The sequence below is a fragment of the Propithecus coquereli genome, unplaced genomic scaffold, assembly GCF_000956105.1.
Source record: "Propithecus coquereli isolate 6110/MARCELLA unplaced genomic scaffold, Pcoq_1.0 Scaffold280, whole genome shotgun sequence".
Classification (NCBI taxonomy): domain Eukaryota; kingdom Metazoa; phylum Chordata; class Mammalia; order Primates; family Indriidae; genus Propithecus; species Propithecus coquereli.
The window spans coordinates 3,263,757-3,285,091 of NW_012148397.1; the positions used below are offsets into that span (position 1 = coordinate 3,263,757).

Genomic DNA, 21,335 nt, shown 5'->3' on the forward strand with positions numbered 1-21,335 from the left:
ATATCTAGAAAGCAGGGCTCCTGCCCCTCAAGTTGTTATGATTTAATTGGACTATGAGTATATTCTCATCTCTATGCAGAATACTTAAATCTCTACCAGAGGAGTCTATAATAAATGAATTCATAATATATTAAATAAATAAGGACTCAGGTGCAAAAAGTAAGGGCAGTTTAACTGTCAAGTTAATAAAATGAGTTAGGATTAGTTTATCATTTTCTTTCATATCACAACAAATATTGTATCCATGGTAGAAAATACTGTTTTAAAAATCTTCCAACCACTCTCAACTTTTAGAAATCATCTATCTATAAATAAACAATGTAGCATACTTATACAAAAATCTTTGCAGGCTTCTTTATTTCCATGGAATCTTTACAGAAATGTGTGTTTTTTTTTTAAGCTGTAAACATCTTTGACGTTCTTGAAACACACATTTAAACTGCCTTCCAGGAAGATGGTATCAAGTTGAAATCTCACTAGAGTGAGCCCCAGATTTACATGACTGCCTCCTCACAATCGTAGACTCTCATCTTTTCTTCATCTGGGAGCAAACACTGGCATCTTATTTTTCATCTGCATTTCAAGGTTTTGTGTGAGTCAAACATATATACAGTTCCTACGTCTGAACTTCCAGTCATGTTTAACTGGAGATGCCCGTTGTCACACCCGTGTATAACCCTAATTGCACATGGTAAACATCCAAGGATCAGTTTATAATTCCAGCATTATAACTACACTATATTGCAAAAGACATTTGGAATGAACAGCATGAGATCCATTTCTGTTTTTGACTTGTACACTGGTTCAAGCAGAAGTGTCTAAGGAGGTGTTCCAGAGACAGGGTAAATGGCCGCATCCATGTCTGAATATTTTTGTGTCCCAGAGAAGTACAGAGGGAAAACATTCATCTTTTCTGTCTTCAAAAGGGAAACTGAGTCACATCATGTAAGAGTTGTAGCTAATGTATGTTCTTCATTTTATATGATTCAAAAACTAATGGCTGAAAATCATGCATGCACACACAGTCCACTGACAACCAGAGTTTGAACTGTCTCACCTCAAAAAAGTGATTTGTACATGTGTGTTTTGCTTCATCTGAATATTTTTTCCCAAAGAAAGGTCATGGAAGTGCTTCCTGAATTGTTTTACTGCAGAATGACTCAGTCCATACACTGTGTGCGTCATGCTTTGTTTCTTGTTCCATTGATCCAAGCTTCATGTCTGCTGCCTGGGTCATCTCATATATTTTAAAAAATGGCTTTTAAGAGCCAGCTTCTCCATTTTGGCTTTCACCCAAAAAATCTTGTAGCACATTTTGTTTTTCATCAGTTCATCCCTTTGAGTAAGATCACAGTGTCAAATTTTGTCAGACTAAATTGTGTCTTTCCTGATTGGAGATGAGAGGAGAAGCCAAAGGACAGGCGAGATGTTAATAACTTGTTGTGAAGCCGAAGGCCAGCTTCAAAGGTGCGTGCTTTGTAATGTGGTTCGTTATGTTCTTGTTTTTTTAAAAGGGGTTCTTGTCCAGCATTTTATGTGGAGACAATCTCTGTTATTATGGTGCATTAATTGGTTTGAAGAATCATCAGTTTGCATATTGTGATTGGGTGCCTCACATCCCTAGTGGATATGTCCCCCACTCCTGACAGCACGGAAGGAGGATTGAGGTGCTGGGAAGGGTGGCCACGTGGACTCTATGCTCATGCTTCAGCTAAAACTGTTCTGCCAACTTCGCTTCCCTCTGGCTCCCATGATTTTTCCTAACCTCCTCCCCCATTTCAGCAGTTAAGCCCCTTTTTTCCTCCCATCTACAGGACTCAAAAGATCAGGACTAATATCCTGGTACCCATCTATCATGCCCCGCCCAAGTGGAGTGCAAGTTCATGTGGTATCCTAATGTCTCCTCCCTTGGAGAAAGCATTTTTGCTTTAAACAGATGGTGGGCGATTTGTATCCCCTGCCCTCCCCCACTTCTATTCACTATTGTCATTTGAGAGTTAAATTCATAAGGATAACTTTTTTTTTCTTTTTAGAAAATCTGTGATGTCTCATAAGGGAATACGTTGTAGCTAGGCTGATAGTACAATATTTCCCAACCTGTAGTCTGTGGCAGGGTGCTACATAATGTCTAGAGGCTCACTGTGTGGTTCAATACATATTTTCATGTATATTAATAATAACATAAGCGCGTCGTACTTCTAAATTCATGGATAATTTTGCCACAGATGAGGCAAGAGTAAAAAATAGCAATCAATGTAAAGCTAAACTATTAAGTAAATAGCACAATTAGTAAAAGAATAAAGCAAAAAATATAAGGAAGTCCATGCAAAAACATTTAACCAACGTGGGCACGGTGGGGGAAGCATGAATTCTGGAGTCAGACCTAAGTTTGAATCCAGCGTGATCATAAATCAGCTTTGTGACCACGGAGTTTGTAAGTTACTTACATTTATCTGCTGCAATGAATAAACTGTTTTGAGCCAAATGAGATAACGTGTAAAAAACCCGGACATGTAGTAGACACCAAATAAATGCTAGTTCCCTTCCTTTAAAAAAGCAAGTGATCAATTTAATGTACTTTGATATTGTTTACCACTGGGGTTCCTGTTCATCAATTAAAACTGACCAAAGAGTCAACTGGCCTACAGTCCATGGAGTTGGACCAACTGTCAGCTCTCATATGCCAAAGATAGAGGGAAAGGACAGATGGCCAAAGCCAAGGCCAAAACTTTGAATTCCAGTCTCTTAAAGAGGTATTGCCTCTTCAGATGAGGGTTCGATGCAATCCATGTCACATCAGGGGCCTGTTATGTACCAGGCATTGGGTCTGGGCCTCCAGGATTGGCTAACAGGAAAGAACACTTGGCACACCCCTGCCTTCACGGGGCCAGACGGAGAGGCAGACATTAATTGGATTATCGTACAAATAGGTGATTAATGCTATGGAAAGTGTTATAAAGGAAGGGTGCTGATGCCATGGGAGTATAAGCCAGGGACACCTTAGCTAGTTTGGAGGGGCAAGGGAGGATCTCCTTGAAATTTGAGCTGAGGTCCGAAGGTCTGAAATTTGGGCAGAGGCAACGAGGGGATATAGTTAGGAAGCCCATGCTCAGGAGGAGGATCGTATATGAAAACACCTTTGTTGGGAAGGAATATGATGTGTTGGAAGAACTGAGAAAAGATTAGTTTAGCTGAATAATAAGGAACAAGGGGGGATGCCTTGTAGCATGGAGAGACCTTTGGAAAGTGGGCTGGAGCCAGATCATAGAAAGACTTTTCAGAGCAAAGGCATTTGCTGTTTATCCTCAGAGTGATAAAAAACCATTGAAAGGTATCTGTGATGGGGTGACATAAATACATAAAAAGTTTACAAAGACAACCTAGAAGCCCCGTAGCAGGCAGTCGTGGCTGTGCAGGAAGATGCATTCGGCACCTTGTGCAGTGGCCCTGGTAAGAGGTGACAGAAGCTCATCTCAGGAGGTGGGGCGGGGGTGGATGGAGAGAAGATGGTGCATTCAGGAAGTAGAACAAGCAATGTGGCAGGGCTTGTTGACGGAGTGGCTGGGACAGGAGAGAAGGTTTTGTTTGAGGAAGAGGAGGACTTCTGAGTTTTTTCCTTGGTCCCTGGAAGAGGGCCACCCTCTGGACAACATTTAGTGCAAAATGGTAAACATGCAACTGCATTTGTCACACTTCCTAGTTGATCAAAAATCCTTGCCTCAAATAGTGACACTTAAGAATATTTTGATTAAATTATTATAAATGTACAATCATTCTATCCTCACTAGCAAAGGCTAAAGCCAGCTCCTTGAAAACTGTGGAGTAATATTTGAATTAAAATTCAGCACCAGCTTTGTATCAGACACTTCCATGTGTTACTTTACTTAATCTACACAAAGATCCTGCGAGGTCACCATGGTAGGCTCTTATTAGTAACACGGAAATGAAGGTACAGAGAGACAGGTGTCTTGCTCAGAGCCCAGATCCAGTGCATGGGGAGGACTCACTATCAGGTCCCCTGAATCAAGGTGCAGGGCTCTCTCCACAGCTTAGAGCCCTCCACTCGGGCTTTGCTCTTCCGTCACTGCCACCAAGGCTGGGGGGCTCTCTGTCCCCCTCACGCAATGGGCCAAGCTTTCCAAAGAGTGGGCAGGAAACCACTAGCACCAGAATCTCTCCAAGTACTGGATTAAATGTAAATTTTTAAAGAATCTAAATTTTTAACAAGTTCCCCCTAGATGATCCATAGCCCCTCTAATGATAAAGCACAGTGAGTCACCCCTCCCAGGGATATTCCTTCTCAATGGGAGAGAATAACACCGTGGTGTTGGCATCCGACAGTCACTCCAAGGCTCAGGTGACACAGGGCCCCCAACCCTCATGCACCATTCTCTGTGAACTTTCCCGTCTCTGGGGCCTCTCCATGTTACTTTGTTTTCTGCAACACTTCACTTTTCAATTAATAAGCAATTCTCTTCTACCTGTTTTCTATTTGATATCTTCTCAGAATGTGATCAGACAAAATACGCTTTTTAAGTGCTCATCACGCACAGTTGAAGATTAGAAGAAGATTGGAAAAATTGATGTTTATGGGAAACGTGTGTGTGTGTGGTGTGTATACATGTGTCTGCATCTGTTTTATTGTGTGTGGTATATATATAAGTAGGTGTGTCTGCATGTGCGTGTGTGTGTGTGTGTGTGTGTGTGCATGTACATGAAAAGGCTTCTCCAGACAGATCCACAGACATCTACTCTGCCCAGTCTGTGTGCTTGGGGGTGATGAATGAGTCCAAGCACCACACCATGGAGTTCCTAACAGATGGCCAGCCTCAGCCTCCTGTTTGGAGCTTATTTTGCTGTTGCTGAACCTGAGAATGCCATTCTCAAGTTCTACAAGGCCCTTGGACTTCCATCTCCAACCCCTGTGTCCCAGTACAGCATTGCTCAAATGGTGATACGTACCAGAATTTTCTGGAAATGGTGTTAAAATGCCTCAGTAGGCTCTAGGCAGGTCCCAAGAGTCTGCATTTCTAACCAGCTCCCTTGGGACTCCAACACTGCTGGAGTGAGAACTGAACTTTGAGTAGAAAGGTACCAGAACACACAACACAGAGGTTGGTCAAACGTATAATTGATCAGCGTTCAGGCTGCCTGCAATGGAATAAGTTATTAGACACTCCAACCTTGGATAACTGTTTCTAGCTGTAATGTATTGAGTGTTCCCTCTAGTTCTGGCTCCACAGTAGACATTTTTATATGTTGCACCTCATCATTCCCAGGTAAGTCAACAGTTGAAACTAAGAATAGAGGTCCTCAAGTCTGGTCTAAAAATAGGCAGTGAGTGAGGGGCTGAGTGGTTTCCATTTCCTTTGAGCAATTATTCCATTGCCTTCTGCCAGTGTGTTGCCTTTTCTCACAGTAGGTTTCTACTAAGTGGCGTCTCACTTAAAACATAAAGAACAAGAGTCACAGTGCCTCCCTGTGAATACATTCCAGCTTGTTTGTTTTTGGAGCCCCAAACACAGCCACTTGAATCTACCATGTAATTCAAACATTGTTCCAGTCTTTTCAAACTAAGGATTTGTGTGTTTGGGGTATTTCAATTAGGAAGAAAGAAGGAAGGCGAGAACATCATTGAACATTTATTTTCTGATACCAGAGGTACCCGCTGGAATTTAAATGTCTCGCTTCAGAAAGTTTGGCATTTGCTAATTGTGGGTCTGACCTTCATAGGAGAACAGTTATGAAAACTCACAGGAATGTCAGATTTCTTTATAGTAACTGATTGGGTAGATAAGGCTGTATTTACTAACAGCTTCTGCATGCACATGCTTCATTTTTATCCACATTGTCAATAAGATTTTTTAAAATTTCATGCACCTCAGTAAAACACTAATATTTCCTATTATATGTTTTATTCAGTCTACTATGTTTCCTCTGATAGGAACAAGCATGATATACTTTCCCCTCCCTGATCTCTGCCTTCCCAGCAATTTACAGAAAAGTCTTCACCCCTCACCTGGCTCAAATTTTTCTATGCAAAGAATCTTGTATGGAAATAAATCTTAACTTACTCCACTGGAGTTGAGTGGAGCCCTAATTCTAACTTGATCTTAAACCATTCCCTGCTCCCAAATTAATACCATTTTGTTCCTACCTCAAGTTCCACTCGTATTCCTGCTATCCAGAGCTCTTTTTCAGTGCATTTTTGCATGGCTGTTTTCTTGTCATTCAAGCCTCAGCTGAAATATTCTCTTGGCAATAAGATTTCCTTAGCCATTTTATCCCAAATAGGTGCATGCCCCCCCAACACACACACACATTTTCTCAGTCATACTCCAGCCCAGCGCTGGATCTCTACAGTGATGGAAATGTTCTCCATCTGTGTTGTCTGATATGGTATACACCAGCCACATGCAGTTATTCAGCACTTGCCACATGCTTGGTTTGACAGGAGAACTGAGATTCAAATTTCGATAGCCACATGTGGTTGGGGCTACTAGTTTTGGATAGTGAAGCTGTAGTATAGAAACCTATTTCATGTTTTTCATAGCTCTAATCTCTAACCGAAATCATCTTGTTCATATTTTTTTTTATTTATTTCATATAGTGCCTGTCTATCCAGGCTAGAGTGTCTGTTTTGTTAACCACTGTATACCCAATGTTCAGCACAATGGCTGACATGCAGTGAGTCCTCAAATAATTTTTATTAAATTAACTTCAAAATGAGAAAATGCCACTTAACAGCAGTTTGCTATTTTTAGAGACCATTCCCAAAGTCTAGGCTTCTGTTTATACTGTTCTCTGCTAAAAAGTCTGAGAGTCAAACTCTGAATAGTTTTGTAACATAAAATATCATCAGGTTGTCTATTTGCATAATTGGTTTTTGGAGATTCAGCTCAACATTTTGCATTCCTCCTGACCAATTGTATCTCCTCAGGGTCTGTTTTTTCAGAGACAGAGCTGGCATCTTCCCCTCCAAGTATCAACATCTTTGTATATTTGGCAAATGTGATTTCTGATTCTCTATCCTACCTGTGGCTTATGATACTGGCCAAGTCTTGTAGACACTTAGGATTTGTTATCCTTAGACATAGGTTTCTTGGTTGATTTAAAGTCAAGTCCTTCGCTATTTGGGGAAGACAAAAAGCTAGACCTTTGTTATTACATGAAATTGTCCTCAAAGCTTCATTTTGATTGATTTCCTTTGTTAGCAGTATTCTCATAATAGCTTTTTTTTAAAAGCATAAAAGTACACTCTCTGTAAAGTCTCCTTTGTATGTAGATGTCTGAAGGCTCTGTCCGCTTATTTTTTTCTTAATCTTTTTCTTGTATTATTTTATCTGCCCCTAGAAACCATGTGTGTGTCTGTGAATTTGATAGTGAAAAAAATGAAATAATGTTAAAGAAAAATGAAATAAAAAAATCCCCCACCCATGCATACTTAGTTTCATTTTGCTTGCTGCCTTCAAATTCTGTTCATATTTGTATGTTACACAGATATGATACACACAGTGTTTTGTGTATTTTCACTCAATATTCTAGTAGATCAGCAGGTTTAATAATTATTTAATGGCTGTATTCTAACATGTTGTGACTCAAATATTTATTAACTAGTCCCCTTCCACTGGACATTTAGGGAGATGCCAGTGTAATTTTATTATTAGAAATAACATTGCAGCAGATATTTTCATATACGTAGTGCAACTTAAATGGGATCAGAAGTGCTAATAACTAAATGAAATAAAATATACAAGTCTTGCATGGTTTGTGTTCAATTTTTCCATGCGACTTTCAAAAAGGATCATACTAGTTTACCATACCATCAAGAGGGATATGACTGTACTGATTGGTAACAAAGGTGTTTCTCTTTCATTTTCCTAATTTGGGAGAGTTTCAACAATAGTATTGATAAGAGTAATAGTAGCAACAATAGCAGCAGCTAACATTCTTGAGATAGATTATGTGGCAGGCCTTAAATTAAGTGCTTCAGTGGTTAGAAATGTGAGCTCGGGAGGCAGACTTCCGAAGTTCAAATCCCCCACTTACCCTATATTTGTTTCCATTTCCTCCTCTGTGAAATGGTTTGTAGGGTCCTTATAAGGGTCAGGTTAATGCAGTATAGAGCCCAAGTAAGCACCAGATAATTGTTGGTTATTATTATTATTCCTAATAAGGGGTGTTGTTATTAGTCCCATTTTACAGATGAGGAAACTGAGATATTGAGTGTCTTGCTCAAGGTCACACAGACAGTGAAGAGTTGTGTTGAGATTCCAAATACAGATGCTCTTTTCTGACCAAAATATTCTATCACCTCCTATGCAGAGATCACCATTTATATCCAAGAAGAAGTGTTACTGTTAGCACTGAGTTAAATCAAAGCTGAATTAAGCACAGAAAATGAGAATATAAGGTCACTGTGATTCACTGGAAATGCCATGGCATAAATCTTTGTTCCCAGGACAAACAGTAAAGCTGTTTTTGTATGGTGCCTTCTTCATTGAGATCTGAAGGTAGTTCCATATAGAACTGTGAAATCCCCTGAGATTATAAAGATATAGAGGACCTGGTGGGTAGACATCCCCAGGTCTCATGCAGGCCCCTGCAAATGCTGTTTTTCGCTAAGGTAAGGCCCTCTACAAGTACTTCCTGACCTGAATTTCTCCTAAGCATTACCATAAACACTGTTGGTTATCTCTTAATGTACTTGGTTCATAACTGCTTAGTCAATTATTTTTATTAGCATAACATTATTTTTAAGCATTATGATATTGGAAAAACAAACAATGTAAGCACATTTTCTCAGCTATGGCTGATTGCAAATTGTGTTTTGGTTTTTTGTTTTTTTTTTTACTTTCTTCACAGATTTGATGAATTAATTATAAATTTCCCAAAGGGGATCTAATGTGAACCAATCTTTGCCTTTTATTCTGGAATGCTTAGTTTCTATTCTAGTCCCAGTGACTATCCATTGAGACCAAAGTTTGAATATTGCCAAGGGCTCCTAAAATTGCTGACATAATACTTTCTCCAGAGAAACTGATTTCAATTTTCATAACGAATGAATGCTTTCTTTCTCCCCCAATCTCTTTGCTCAAATAGCTATTTGTGGAGACCACTGATGTCAATGGCAAAACTCTCGAGGGGCCGGTGCCTCTGGAAGTCATTGTGATTGATCAGAATGACAACAGACCAATCTTTCGGGAAGGCCCCTATGTCGGCCACGTCATGGAGGGGTCACCAACAGGTATGTCAAGTTGGCTTGTCATTGGCATAATGGCTTGGAAAGTGACACATGATGTTCTTTGGGGATTTGGGAGACTGTTTCATTGCTGTTCAACTTGTTGGCATGTATCAACATGGACGTATCGCTTCCCTGGGTAGAATCTAGAGTTAGAAGGCTGAAGGACAGAGCATGATCAGGGTGTTGCAACCTATGAAAATATCTTCCATTGTCTCTGATGATGATTCTCCAAGGATGATGGCCATCAAAGTATCTAACGCACAGCTGATGCTGGGCACCATGTGAATATCTACACGTGGGCCCTTTGAGGGCCCGAGGCTGAACTTTGTGTTAGAGTGGAGCTTTGATGAGAATAAGGTTCCCACTACAAAATCCTCAGTTATTTCTTTTCATAATTGCCATTCAATAAGAACTATTTTGGTAAAACAGGTAGAACTTTTCTTTTCCTTTTCTTAGAAGATGTGCACGGAGAAGCAGTTTGTCAAAGGGCCAAAGGCAAAGTATTTTATCTCTCTCTCTGGAAATACGGGTACCTACTGTTATGGAAATCACTCAAAGTTATGGCAGAGCTCCTGCTATCTTTGTCCTCTGTTTAACCCTTCTATCAGGGAAGCTTTTAGAATTTAGAGCTCTCTTCTTTGGTCCAGTACATACTAATTAAAGTATTCTGTGGCCAGCAGCAGAAGTTACTTCTAAGTATAATGCTTGAGAATGTGAAGAATGAAATAGAAAAATTCCTATTAGGCTAGACTTTGACTTGAAGCTTTAGAATATATTTGAGTGATAAAACACTGTGTTAACAGTGACACTGTTGCTGCATCTAGATTATGCCCAAACAAATAAGGAAAATAGTCCTTCGGCAGATATCAGATGAGAGATGGAAGCCTAAGAACTGCTTTGACTGGTTTTTCTTTTCCCCTTCACTGACTTGATAGGATGTATCAATGACATGTAGATACAGGAGGCTCTGGAAGCATTGTCATGGTAACCTTCCCAGACTCCCAGGTGAATAATTGCATGCAAGATGCCTAAAATCTCCCTTCGGCTTCAAGGAGCTGGGTCTCCATGCGCTTCACCAGATCCCTCAAGGGCAGGAGCGACCCAATCCCTTCCCAACTTTGAATACATTCGGCAAAAATGAGAGTGAATTCACCGTGCTGGAGGGTGTTTGGGGGAGCAGTGGAGGCAGAGAAGTAATAATAGGCTGGAGGGATGAAGAGAGGGCAGGTGAAGGTAGGTCAGGTCACTTCAGGGCTGACTGTCCACGGGGCTCCGCTCAGTAGGCTGCTTTTGATGGAGAGATAGCTTCTAGCGAGAGAGAGCCTGGAATTTGAGTTTGATGTTTACAGAAATCTTCTTAAACAAGCTGATGTGCATAACAAGTTAGGGGAACTGATGGGGAAAGCCATTAAAGAGGCCGGAGTTTGAGAAGAACAGAAAAATCATTCCCGGTTTCCATCTGTGGTACCCGGGCCCCGTCCGTACGCGAGTGACTAGAATTTGGATCGGTTAGAAAAGTCTTCTAAATGTAAATGACAGTGGTTACAGTCAAGGCGGCTGTGACCTGCACATGTCTCTGTATATTATGTGTGTATATGATGAGATGATGTCCAATTTTCCTCCCACAGTGCCCTTCCTTAAAGTTTAGGAAAGAATTTTGGGTTTTATTGCTTTATATACATGCCATACTTTTGAAGAAAAATAGAATCTTTTATGCATATTGAATTTCTTAAAACACAAAGCTATTCAGTGAGGGTTAGATGCTTCTCCTGCAAAACACAAACCACCTCAAATGTCCGTTTATGATTGGTATCATCCTATAAAAATAGATAAACACTGGGATGTCTGTATGGAGTAGCTTCCTCTGGCTATGCAGAATTTGATCTGATTCATTGCTTTGTTTTTAAGCACCCTCTGAGTTTGACTATAGAGCAGGAATTGAAATAGAATTGGTCAGATTTGGGGTCAAGAATGTGGAAATGTTGCAAAAAAACTTTTAGATGAAAAGCTACTTATATTACTTAGCACCCTGTAAAAGAGTTGTAGGCAAGATGGCTCCTGAAGCATTTGAAAGGACAATGGGAATTTGGGAAAGAAGCCCTTCTCTAACCGAAACCATGAAAAGTTATAACAACAAACACTGGCCATGAAAACGATCGCCTCTCCTATTTCCATAATGCTCTGCTTAAGTATGGCTCATAGAATCCCACGTGTTGTAGACATTGTACAGCACCCATTTTACAGAGGGGGACACTGACTCTGGAAAACGTTCAGTGACTTTTCTCAGTTCAGAGATGGAGGACAGTGTTTGGGATTTAACCTATATAATCTACCTTCAAGTCACGTATTCCTTCAACTTTCCCACAATTTCATGGTGAAAACAGCCGTCGGACCATCGCGGCATTGAGTCGAGCACTTACTATGTGCTAGGAGCTTTACGTCGCCACATCATCCATCCACTCTACCGCTTCCTACCCTGAGAGGTGGCTGCCACCATCCTTATCTTACAGGGGAGAAAACCAAACATCAAAGAGGTTTGGGAACTTGCCCAAAGTTACACGGCTGGTGGAGTCCTTGCCTCTGGCTTCAAAACTTGATGAATAGTTCCTCGTCCTGCTGATAAGATGCTGCCACATCTGCCTCCATTCTCTGGTCAAATTCTAGCCGGACCTGCTCTGGCTTCCTGATCAGACTAGTCCACATCCATGCACATCAGCCCACATTTGTTCCTGGGACTTGGTTGAGCCACAAGAAGCCCACCCGATCTCCTCTCCCACTCCCATGGTTTGCTCCATGGACTATTTGCAGGCCTAGCTGTGGGGAAGTATTTGTGCAGTTCTCTCAGATGACCTGATTTAAGTCCCGACAGAAAATGATTAACTCTTCTGATCAGACAACTAGGCCCCTGAATCACCTTCAGTATAATGGGATCTCTTGCTCAGGATCTAGGGTTAAATAGGGTCAAATATTGAAGCCTTTGTTATCACTCATATCACTTTCTTCTGAGCCCACGTAAGCAGGGACATCTTCGTGGGATGTGGCCTGGACAGTCACCAAGCCTCATGCTCATAAGTGCCTGGTGTTTGGGTTAATGATCTGCTATTACCATCTTGAAACTCTTAATAATTGTTGAACAAAGGGCCCCACCTTTTCACTTTGTACTGAGCCCTGCAAATTATGTAGCTGGTCCTATACACACAATGTAGCCCAGAGCTGGGTTTTATGCTTGACTCAGCTCCTTCACAAGATGAGACCTTGGACAAGAAGCTGAACCTTCTAGAAGCCTCAACAGCCTTGTCCGTAGTGGGGGCAGAATATAACAGTACCTACCTTAGAGAAAGATATGTGGAGATTAAACGATACATTGTGCTTTACCCAGTGCTGAGAACACAATATTAATGTTCAAAAAATGACTCTATAGTATTAATACAGAGATTATTATTTTTGTTCCAGCAGTGTACCCTTTAGCAAAGGTAAAGCAAAGAGACTCACAATCCGTGTGAAAGAGAATTCATCTCCCAACAAACCGAGCATCATTTTCATGTTCCCATGTATCCGAATGCCCTCAGGACCAATCCATCACAAAGGAAGGTCACCTGTATTTATCTGTATGTGCAGACAAGAAACTGTTCCCAGCTGCTCAGCACTAAACTCCAGGGTATTGTTTTGGGAAATCATTCTTGGATGAAGGAAGATCAGCAGAAAATAATGGTCTTTGAACTTCGCAGATCATGAGCTGTTCCTTTTACAGAGACATAGGCATTGATTTATGGGGCCCAAGCCCAGGCTCTGGCTGCTCCACGGGGGCCAGCCAGATCTGTGTGAGTCTGGTGTTTTCTGAATGCCTAAAACATGACAAGGCCTCTGAGTATGGGGTGGAGGGCTGGGACCCTTGAAATTCCTGTGGAGCACTCATCCCCACAGCAGCTTGGGGGCACCAAATCATGGTGGTTCGCCATCAGCAGTCCACTGGGCACCTTTGAGAAGAGCTGACCATGATGAAGGGCATACCAGGCTCCCCCAAAGTAGACCCCAAGATGGGGATTAGGGCATGCGGTTTACCTTAAAGGTATAGGGACAGCAGGTCGGAAATTGTACAGGAAAAGGAAGTTAACTAATTTGAGGTGCAATATTAGAGCTGCTACCCAAGTGGGAAATTGGAGTTTTATGCTTTGGGGGGACCTTCAGGAAATGACATCAAATATACACGTTGGAGTTATCCCAGCCATGGGGCCAGGTAGCTGGGCTATCTATCCCCCTAAGCCTTATGATGGGTTAAGAGCTATCCTCAGGGGCATTTTAATTTCCAGACCTTTTCAGCCCACTGTGCACAGGGGCAACCTGGGATCCAGCAGCGAGAACACCTGGTACCCATGAGGTCTTGGCCATGGGGTGGCCCCACTGTGCTCTTCCTCTGTGCTTTTAGCCACCCTGAATGGCACTCCCCAGCCTGAACAGGTGGGGCAGCTTTGAGAGATGTCAGCGGAGAGGGGTCATGTGAGGAGTGCACCAGTTCCTAGCCTGCACGGCTGAGCGAGATGAACGTGGTGTCTACCTGGAAGAACATGTTCTAAGTCACGAGAGATGCATGTGGCTTAGGTTATGTGCTGATACTTCTTGAGGCTGTTGAAGACAAGCAGAGATTAGCAGTTACATCCTCAGCTTCTAACTTCTGAAAACCTAACCACTCATGCCCTCTCCCTTCCTCTCTTGCTCCCTTTATTTTTTTCCATCCAATATTTTTACTGAGCATCTGCTCTGTGCTGGCCCTGTTCTGAGCTCTGAAGGTACAGCAGTGGACCGGACAGACACTGCGGATGCCCTCCTGGTGTTTGTAGCCAAGCATGGGGACAGACAGTAGATAAATAAGAATCACAATTGTGGCAGGTGCTGCAACATGGTCCTACTGGATGCTTACCCCAGGAGGGACAAACCTGGTCTTATTGTGCGAAGGCCTTTCTGAAGGGGGGTGTAAGGAAGTAAGGCTTTTCTTCGTCTTTTATTTTTACTCTAGTGGTATCCACCTGAGTTCCTCTTCAAGACACAGTTACTTTAATTTTTAAACAAGTCCTACCATGCCAGATGTGAGGAAAAACAGCCGAGCCAGTGGCCTTCGGGATAAAAGGCTGTCCTGAGAGCCCAGCTTTGCTGGAAGTTGCTGCTTTCCAAAACAGCTTGAGCTAAATAAAGGTGGCCATGATATTTGATAGTTGATATGTGACACCTAGCTCAGTAAAAGTCTTCAGTTTATCGGTTTGGCCTGGTAGTAAAGTCCCTTTTCTGGTTACCTCTTTATTTATTTGTTGCAGTAACGGTGATGCAGCTTCTTACCTCACTGACTGCTAAGTTTTCTCTCCCTGGCATTTTCAGACTTTTGCATCATAGTCTCTCCATTCTCAACTGTCCCAACCAATCCCATGTGCCCCTAGAATATCAGGCAAGTGGCTATTTTGTTTGTTTCTTTTCTTAATGAGATATGTCTTTTAAAAATAAAGCAATTCAGCTTTTTTTAAGTGAAAGAAAATGCAATCACCAACTCCCCCCCACACACACACCCCCCACAATCCCGCCGTCCAGAGCCAACCACAGTGGACATTTCAGTGAGCGCGGTCCCAGGGCGTCTCTACACGGAGAGATGCAGGGGCACAATTTTACAGAAATGGAACTCTACATGCTTTTCTGTAAATTGCTCTCTTCACTCCACAGGTCTATGGCCATTTCTGTAAATCGATAAACACCAAGCTACCTCATTGTTTTAAACAGCTGGTATCTGGATCTACCATCATCTAGTTAACCAATCCCCTATTTAAGTTGTTTTCACTTTTCTACACTTAAAATCAATTCTGCAGGGGAGAACTCATCTCTTCCCATGTGTGCGACAATTTCTTTAGGATAAATTCATATGAGTGGGATTGATGGGACAGAGGATATGCCTTATTACATTTTGATCCATACTGGCTGATGCTTCTAATCAGAGGATTTTATTCTGTATCTTAGCTAAGCTCGTTCATGCATTAGGGATACAATAGTCTTTCTTTTCTCACACAAACATACTGATGTATATTTTTGTTTGTTTGCTTCTCTGGATTCTACACAATATCTGCAAGTTTTTGTGCTCATTTCACTAACCATATTTGGAGATTGTGGACTGCCTTGTTGTAGAACCCTCCCTGGGCATTGTGTTTGAGGCAGAGGACTGCAGGTGGTGACACTTGGCCCCTTCCCTCCAGTCGTCACTGGAGTCTCAGCCCAGAAGTGATGCCCAGGAACAGATGTCATTAACATGTCACAGAGCCCCTGAGATTGGAGTAGACAGCACCTGAATTATGGTGCAGATCACTTCAGTGCAGATGACCATAAAACAAATTTTATGAAAGAGTTGCATAATCCAATCAGAGGCCACTTCCCAAAGGGAAGATGTAGAAATAAATGGTATGAAAGTGTTACCTGAACTTTACTAGCTATTGACTCTACCTGGTCATTCACAATACTGAATCTTTGCCAAGTTGCTTCTAACTATGTCTGAAGGTCCCCAGGTGATGTCTCACACAGCCTCAGAACCAAGCCCATCAACTCCCTTGTCATAGCCATCAGGATTCTCCCTCCTTCATACCCCACCCTGCTCTGATAGGAACCACTGCATAAATTAGAACCCACTGCTGCTGGTGCACTTTGGTTGTCAAGATACCAAAAGGTCTGGTGAGACAGGAGAGAATGCCTGACCCCTTTGTTCTGGTAGAAGAGTACCCAAGCAGCAGAACTATATGGTCCTATCTTAATACAGGTAACACTGGAAACAGCGCTTTTCCTTTCTGCCCCTAAATTCCCATCTACATCTATGCGGCTAGAGATCAATTCAAGAAAAAAAACACCACCTTGCTTCCTGAATCGCTCTCCTCTCTACCCAGGAAGTCTCATTCCTGGGCCAGCCCGTGTGTCTGTCCCTCCTCTGCCAGTCCTCCGTGCTCCTGTCGCTCATGTTAGACCTTTGTATCCTCGCTGAACTGGAGAGATGTGGCCCCTGGGCTCACGGTGATTACTTCCTTGTAAAAAAAATAGATGCTTGGGAGCCCTGCCCAGTAATTGTTTGGTGCTGAAGCTGGGAGCCATCTTCCCATCACTTTACTTTTGGGAGAGAAAAGGATTTGTGGCATCAAATATTTAAAAACTAAAATTAAAAAACTAATTAAACTAATTAAAATGAAATAATAGTTTAAAGCGGCAGTAGAGCAAAGGAACTCAGTAACTTCAGAAACTTAGTGATCATGCTACAATCTTTTGAAAAAATAAATCTGACAGGAATTTTTAGCCAGAATGGAAACTGGGAGACGGTTGAGCAGCTGCAAAGTAAAAGTGAAAAACTCTTCGAGTTGTCACAGCACAGAGCACGTTCACCAATGTCATTGGCGCCCTCCCTGACACCTAAGGAGTCGCTCTAAGCAGTCTAGTGATTTTTGGTGCAGCAACTGAGTAAAACAGAGCAGCAGATCCACATGGCATTAAACAGTTATAATTTCAGGGCAACCCTATTTCAAATTAATTCCTTGCAACCATTTCATTCTGCAAATTCATTCAACAAATATTTATTGCGTAGTGTCTATCAGCCAGATAATAGCCTAGGTGCTGAGGATATAGCATGACCAAGACCATTTAGGACTTTTACATTTTCCTGGAAGGAGAAAGATAATTAACAACAAAGTGAATAAACAAGATAATTTAAGTCTTTTGGCTACAATAAAACAAGGTGATGTGATAGAATGCTAAGGAGTCAAGGAAAGCCTCTCAAAAGAGGTGATGTTTAAGCTGAGCCCAGTGAGAATACAGGAGCCCACCAGGTAAAGGTATCGATGGAGGACATCCAGGCAGAGGCACCACAAGTGCAGGGGTGGAGGCAGGAATGACAGGAGGGGGAGACAGAGACGAGGCCAGCTTAGCTGGAGAATGTAAGAGTAGTACCAGGTGAGTTCAGAGAGACAGGCGAAAGCAAGATCATATCGAGCACAAGTCAACAAACTATGGGTGATGGGCCAAATCTATCCCACTGCCTGTTTTTTTAAATAAAATTTTATTGGAATACAGACATGCTCATTCATTTACACACTGAGGATGGCTGCTTTCACACTATGCTGGCAGAATTGGGGAGTTGGAACAGGGACTATATATCCCACAAAGCCAAAAATATGTACTACCTAATCCTTTGAGGAAAAAAAAAAAGTTTTCAGACCCTTGGTTCAGAGCCCTGTAAGTTCTGATCGCATTTGAAATTTAGTAGGAAGCCCATGGGTGGTTTTAAGCAGCAAAGCAGTTAGATCTGATTTTACTGTTAAAAATGGCATGTGCTATGCAGTAGAAAATGGAAGTAGAGCAACGAGGGCTATCTCAACGTCCCAGGCTCAAGAGGACCATGGCCCGGACCAGGGTGGCAACAATGGGGACTGAAGGAAGAGGTCACATACGATTTTTGTGGCAATCCCATGACAAATGGGGGAATCCTAAATATCGACTCATTTTATGACACTAGCTTATTGTAACTGATGCGCTCTATGTGGAATTACAGTAACACTGTAAACTTTAATAGGTTTATAAATTTCCCTCAAGTATGAATTGGATTCTACCTTCAGTTTTCTTTCTCGGTCATAAGCTTTAGGCCGGGGAGACCAGATCATTTCTTTTCATCCCTCAATTTCCAACAGTTAGCAGAGTTCTGGTCACACGGTCGCCACCCAATAAATTCCATTGAATGAATAAATGGCCCCAGATGGCAGAAAGCAGGAATCACTATAAACTCCCCTTTTTATTCAATTATTAAATAAATATTGTCTTTATTGGCAATTTATTCATTCCTTCAACAGATATCTCTAGAGTGGCTGCCATGTAGCAGATATGCTGCTGTTTAGTGAGGATGGTGGGGGGAGGGATACGAAACAGACATGGACCCCAACCCCACAGAGAGTGCAGACCAAAGGGGAGGTCAACCAACGCATACATCCAGGGCACTGTGGTCACCGCCGCACAGGAGGCCAGCAGGCTACTGGGAGCTTCTCACTAGGGTTGAGGGACAGAGATGATGCCTGTCCCAGGGTCATAAAGCAGTGGTGATCACCAGTATATTTTCTAGCACTATTATGTACTGGATACTGGTCTAGGTTCTATACTGACCTTTGGTGTAATCCTTACAAGGGTCTTACAATTGAGAAAACAGACACACAGGGAGGTTAAGTTACTTCCCCAAGGTCACACAGCTAGTTGATGATGAAGCTTGGATAAACTCAGAGCTGTATGACTCTAATTTCCTGTGCTTTCACTTCCTCCCCATCCACAAAATCCACTGTCCTTTAACCTTTTCACCCATGGTGATGATACAAGTAATCCAAAGCTGCCACCCTTAGTCTCGAGAGCATTTCCTTACCCACGTATGTGTCCGTGTGTTATGTGTATACTTTTGTGTATACGTATGTGTGTGTTTGTGTATATTTGTGTGTATGTGTGCGTGTGTATAGATGGGAGAGAGGGAAGGAAGGAGAGAGACGGAGAAAGAGAACAACACAACACCAACCTTCTTCAGTCATTCCATAGCAGCCTAGCTTCTCAGGTAACGCCACCTAGCCCATCCTTACTGCTGGTGACCTTCTCAAACAGAGCCAGATTCTCCCCCTAGCGGTAGTTTGGGAGATGCTCAAGGAGAACTCTCGAAGATTCATAAAGCCGCTGTGCCGTCCATCCTTCAAGACAGTCTACAAATGTCAGAAAAGACTTACAATCAGCAGAGAGCTTGATAAAGCAGCTTTTACTGCAGCACTGTTGCTCCAAGACTACCGTCCCTTCTGAGAACAGTCTAGAGCTGCAACTTCCATTTATCTATACAAATACCTTTGAATCACTTCACCTTAATATGTATATACACAGATAATAGATATTTCTAAAGCCCTGAGTAATTTATGTATAGCACTACCTCCCTTCTTAAGCAAATGGAGGAGATTCAGTATGCTAAGTTCAATGGAAAGAGGGCATATAAAATCCCTTTCAAGTATATGTTTTATAAAATATAGGTCATGAATTGAGTTTTCCTGTATCAAAGAAAAATTTGAATAGACTTACAACTTTCTTGCGATAATTATGGATTCATATTTTAAAAACCAAGTGTAGTACCCAAAGCTATTTTATTATTCAGAAGACTGGCTCTTATCAAAGATTTCTCAAAAGTTTGGCTTAGGAAATCTTCATGTTTTCTTTCTTGCTCTGGTTTTCTACTTTTCTTCATAGTCTCTAGCTGTCTTTATCTTCTCTGCTTCTGACTTGTAGCAGGCGGCTAACGTGGATGCCTTCCTCTTGGTGGTGGCAGGAGGGCTCGCGTTTCTGCACTTGAGCTCTGTTCCCTGAGGAAAGGACTCTCTTTTCAGAATGATGGAGAACCACACGGGCCTGTTCCCTTGGCCCATCAGAACCACACTCCATGAGCTGCTTTGCCGTCTGCTCCTCTACTTCCCTTCTCACTTCTAGAATTTTACCCTTTCTTTGGCTGAGGAGGTTAAAGTCATAAGCCAGGGCTAGAGGTGATGACTTGAACAGTAACACATATGTCTATGCATGTATACACACACACATGAAATTAATTAGGTTCCGTCTGTGATGCATCATTCAAAAATGTTTGGGTGCAATTTCAATAATTTTGGAAACAATGTTTGCTGTGGTTTCATTTGAAATGTGGACCCGTGCAACTGAAACTGAGGCAACCGAAGAGACTACTGCTGCCAACAGAGTCGTGTTATATGATTTTAGACACCATGAACAGAGGTTCAAACTGGAATGATTTTGCCCCCAGGAGACACTTTTGGTTGCCACACTGGGGAAGGGGAGACCGCAAGTGGCATCTAGTGGGTAGAGGCCAGGGCTGCTGCTGGACATCTCACAAGGCACAGGACAGCCCCCACAACAAACATTTATTTAACCCAAAATGTCAATAGTGCCAAGATTGAGAAACTCTACCCTAAATGGGGAAAATAAAGAGTTTTAATTATGAAGCCCAAATCTAAAATCTGGAGGAGAAATGTTACAAATTGTAGGCCTTGGTTTGTACCTCTTTGTGGTGAGCTATAGGAACCTACTCCTAAGCAGGATCAATTAGCATGTAGCTGATTTTAACAGTGAGCACTGTGAGTGGGAGCTGTTGCCAGGCCCTTTGCTGAGGGCTTTCTGTGCATTACCTCACTGAGTCACAGCAGCAGTCCTAGGAGGTAGATGCTGTGATCATCTCCATGTGTCCATTGATGAAATTCAATCTGAATGAAGTTAGAAAACAACTTGTCCAGCAGAGTAGAAACCATTTCCTCATTATCCATCCTGCTATCCTTTAGTAACAGGCTGCAACATACTATAGTAACAGTGTGTCCGTATAAAAACTGTATTGCTCAGACTCCCTTGCAGCTAGATGTGACCATGTGATGAAGATACATAGGAGTGTCGTGTTAAACTTCTGGGATGGATTCTGAAAGTAGCCAACTCAGTAGGAAACAGTGTCCTTGTCTCCTCCTACTACTACCTATTTTGTTTTGCTGTTTGGAATGGAAATAGCCTGGCTAGAATTCAAGCAGCCACCTTGCTCTGTGAAGTGGCTTCAAGGGTAAAACCATGTGCTAGCAAGGTAGAATTAAAGATAGAAAGAGGATCAGTTCTTTTGCCGGTGGAATGCCTTGCTGGCCCCAGACTGCCTCTCTCCAGAATTATTTTACATAAGACAATAATGAACTTATGTCTTATTTAACTCACTGCTATGTTGGATTCTCTGTATGTCTGGCCAAATCTAATGACAACTGGCATATCCAGTGTCACTCAGCCAGTAAGAATTACAGCCCAGACAATTCGTCTATGAGCCATGCTTTTAGACCACTGTGCTATGTATGCTACTTAAGACATTCAAACTCACTTACTCCTCTGTATGCATTTCATGACACCAGTTTTAGTATAGTAATCAGAAAATTGAGTCTTTATTGGGACAGAAATGGTCTTTGTCTCCTCCATTATCTTAGAGTTCTTTCCAGAAAGCATTCCGAGGTCTCTTTGTCATTAGACATTTTTATTAGATTAAAAAAAT

General features: G+C 42.0%; 1 protein-coding gene across 2 annotated transcripts in view; it reads left to right on the forward strand.

The window, feature by feature from the left end:
- The window catches only part of CDH13 (cadherin 13), a 977,229-nt gene that overhangs the window by 624,976 nt on the left and 330,918 nt on the right, over positions 1 to 21,335 (forward strand). For both annotated transcript variants that reach the window (XM_012648205.1, XM_012648204.1), the window contains exon 5: positions 9,103 to 9,247. In XM_012648205.1, coding sequence (XP_012503659.1) covers positions 9,103 to 9,247 — 145 coding nt within the window. The remainder of the gene's footprint in view (positions 1 to 9,102; positions 9,248 to 21,335) is intronic.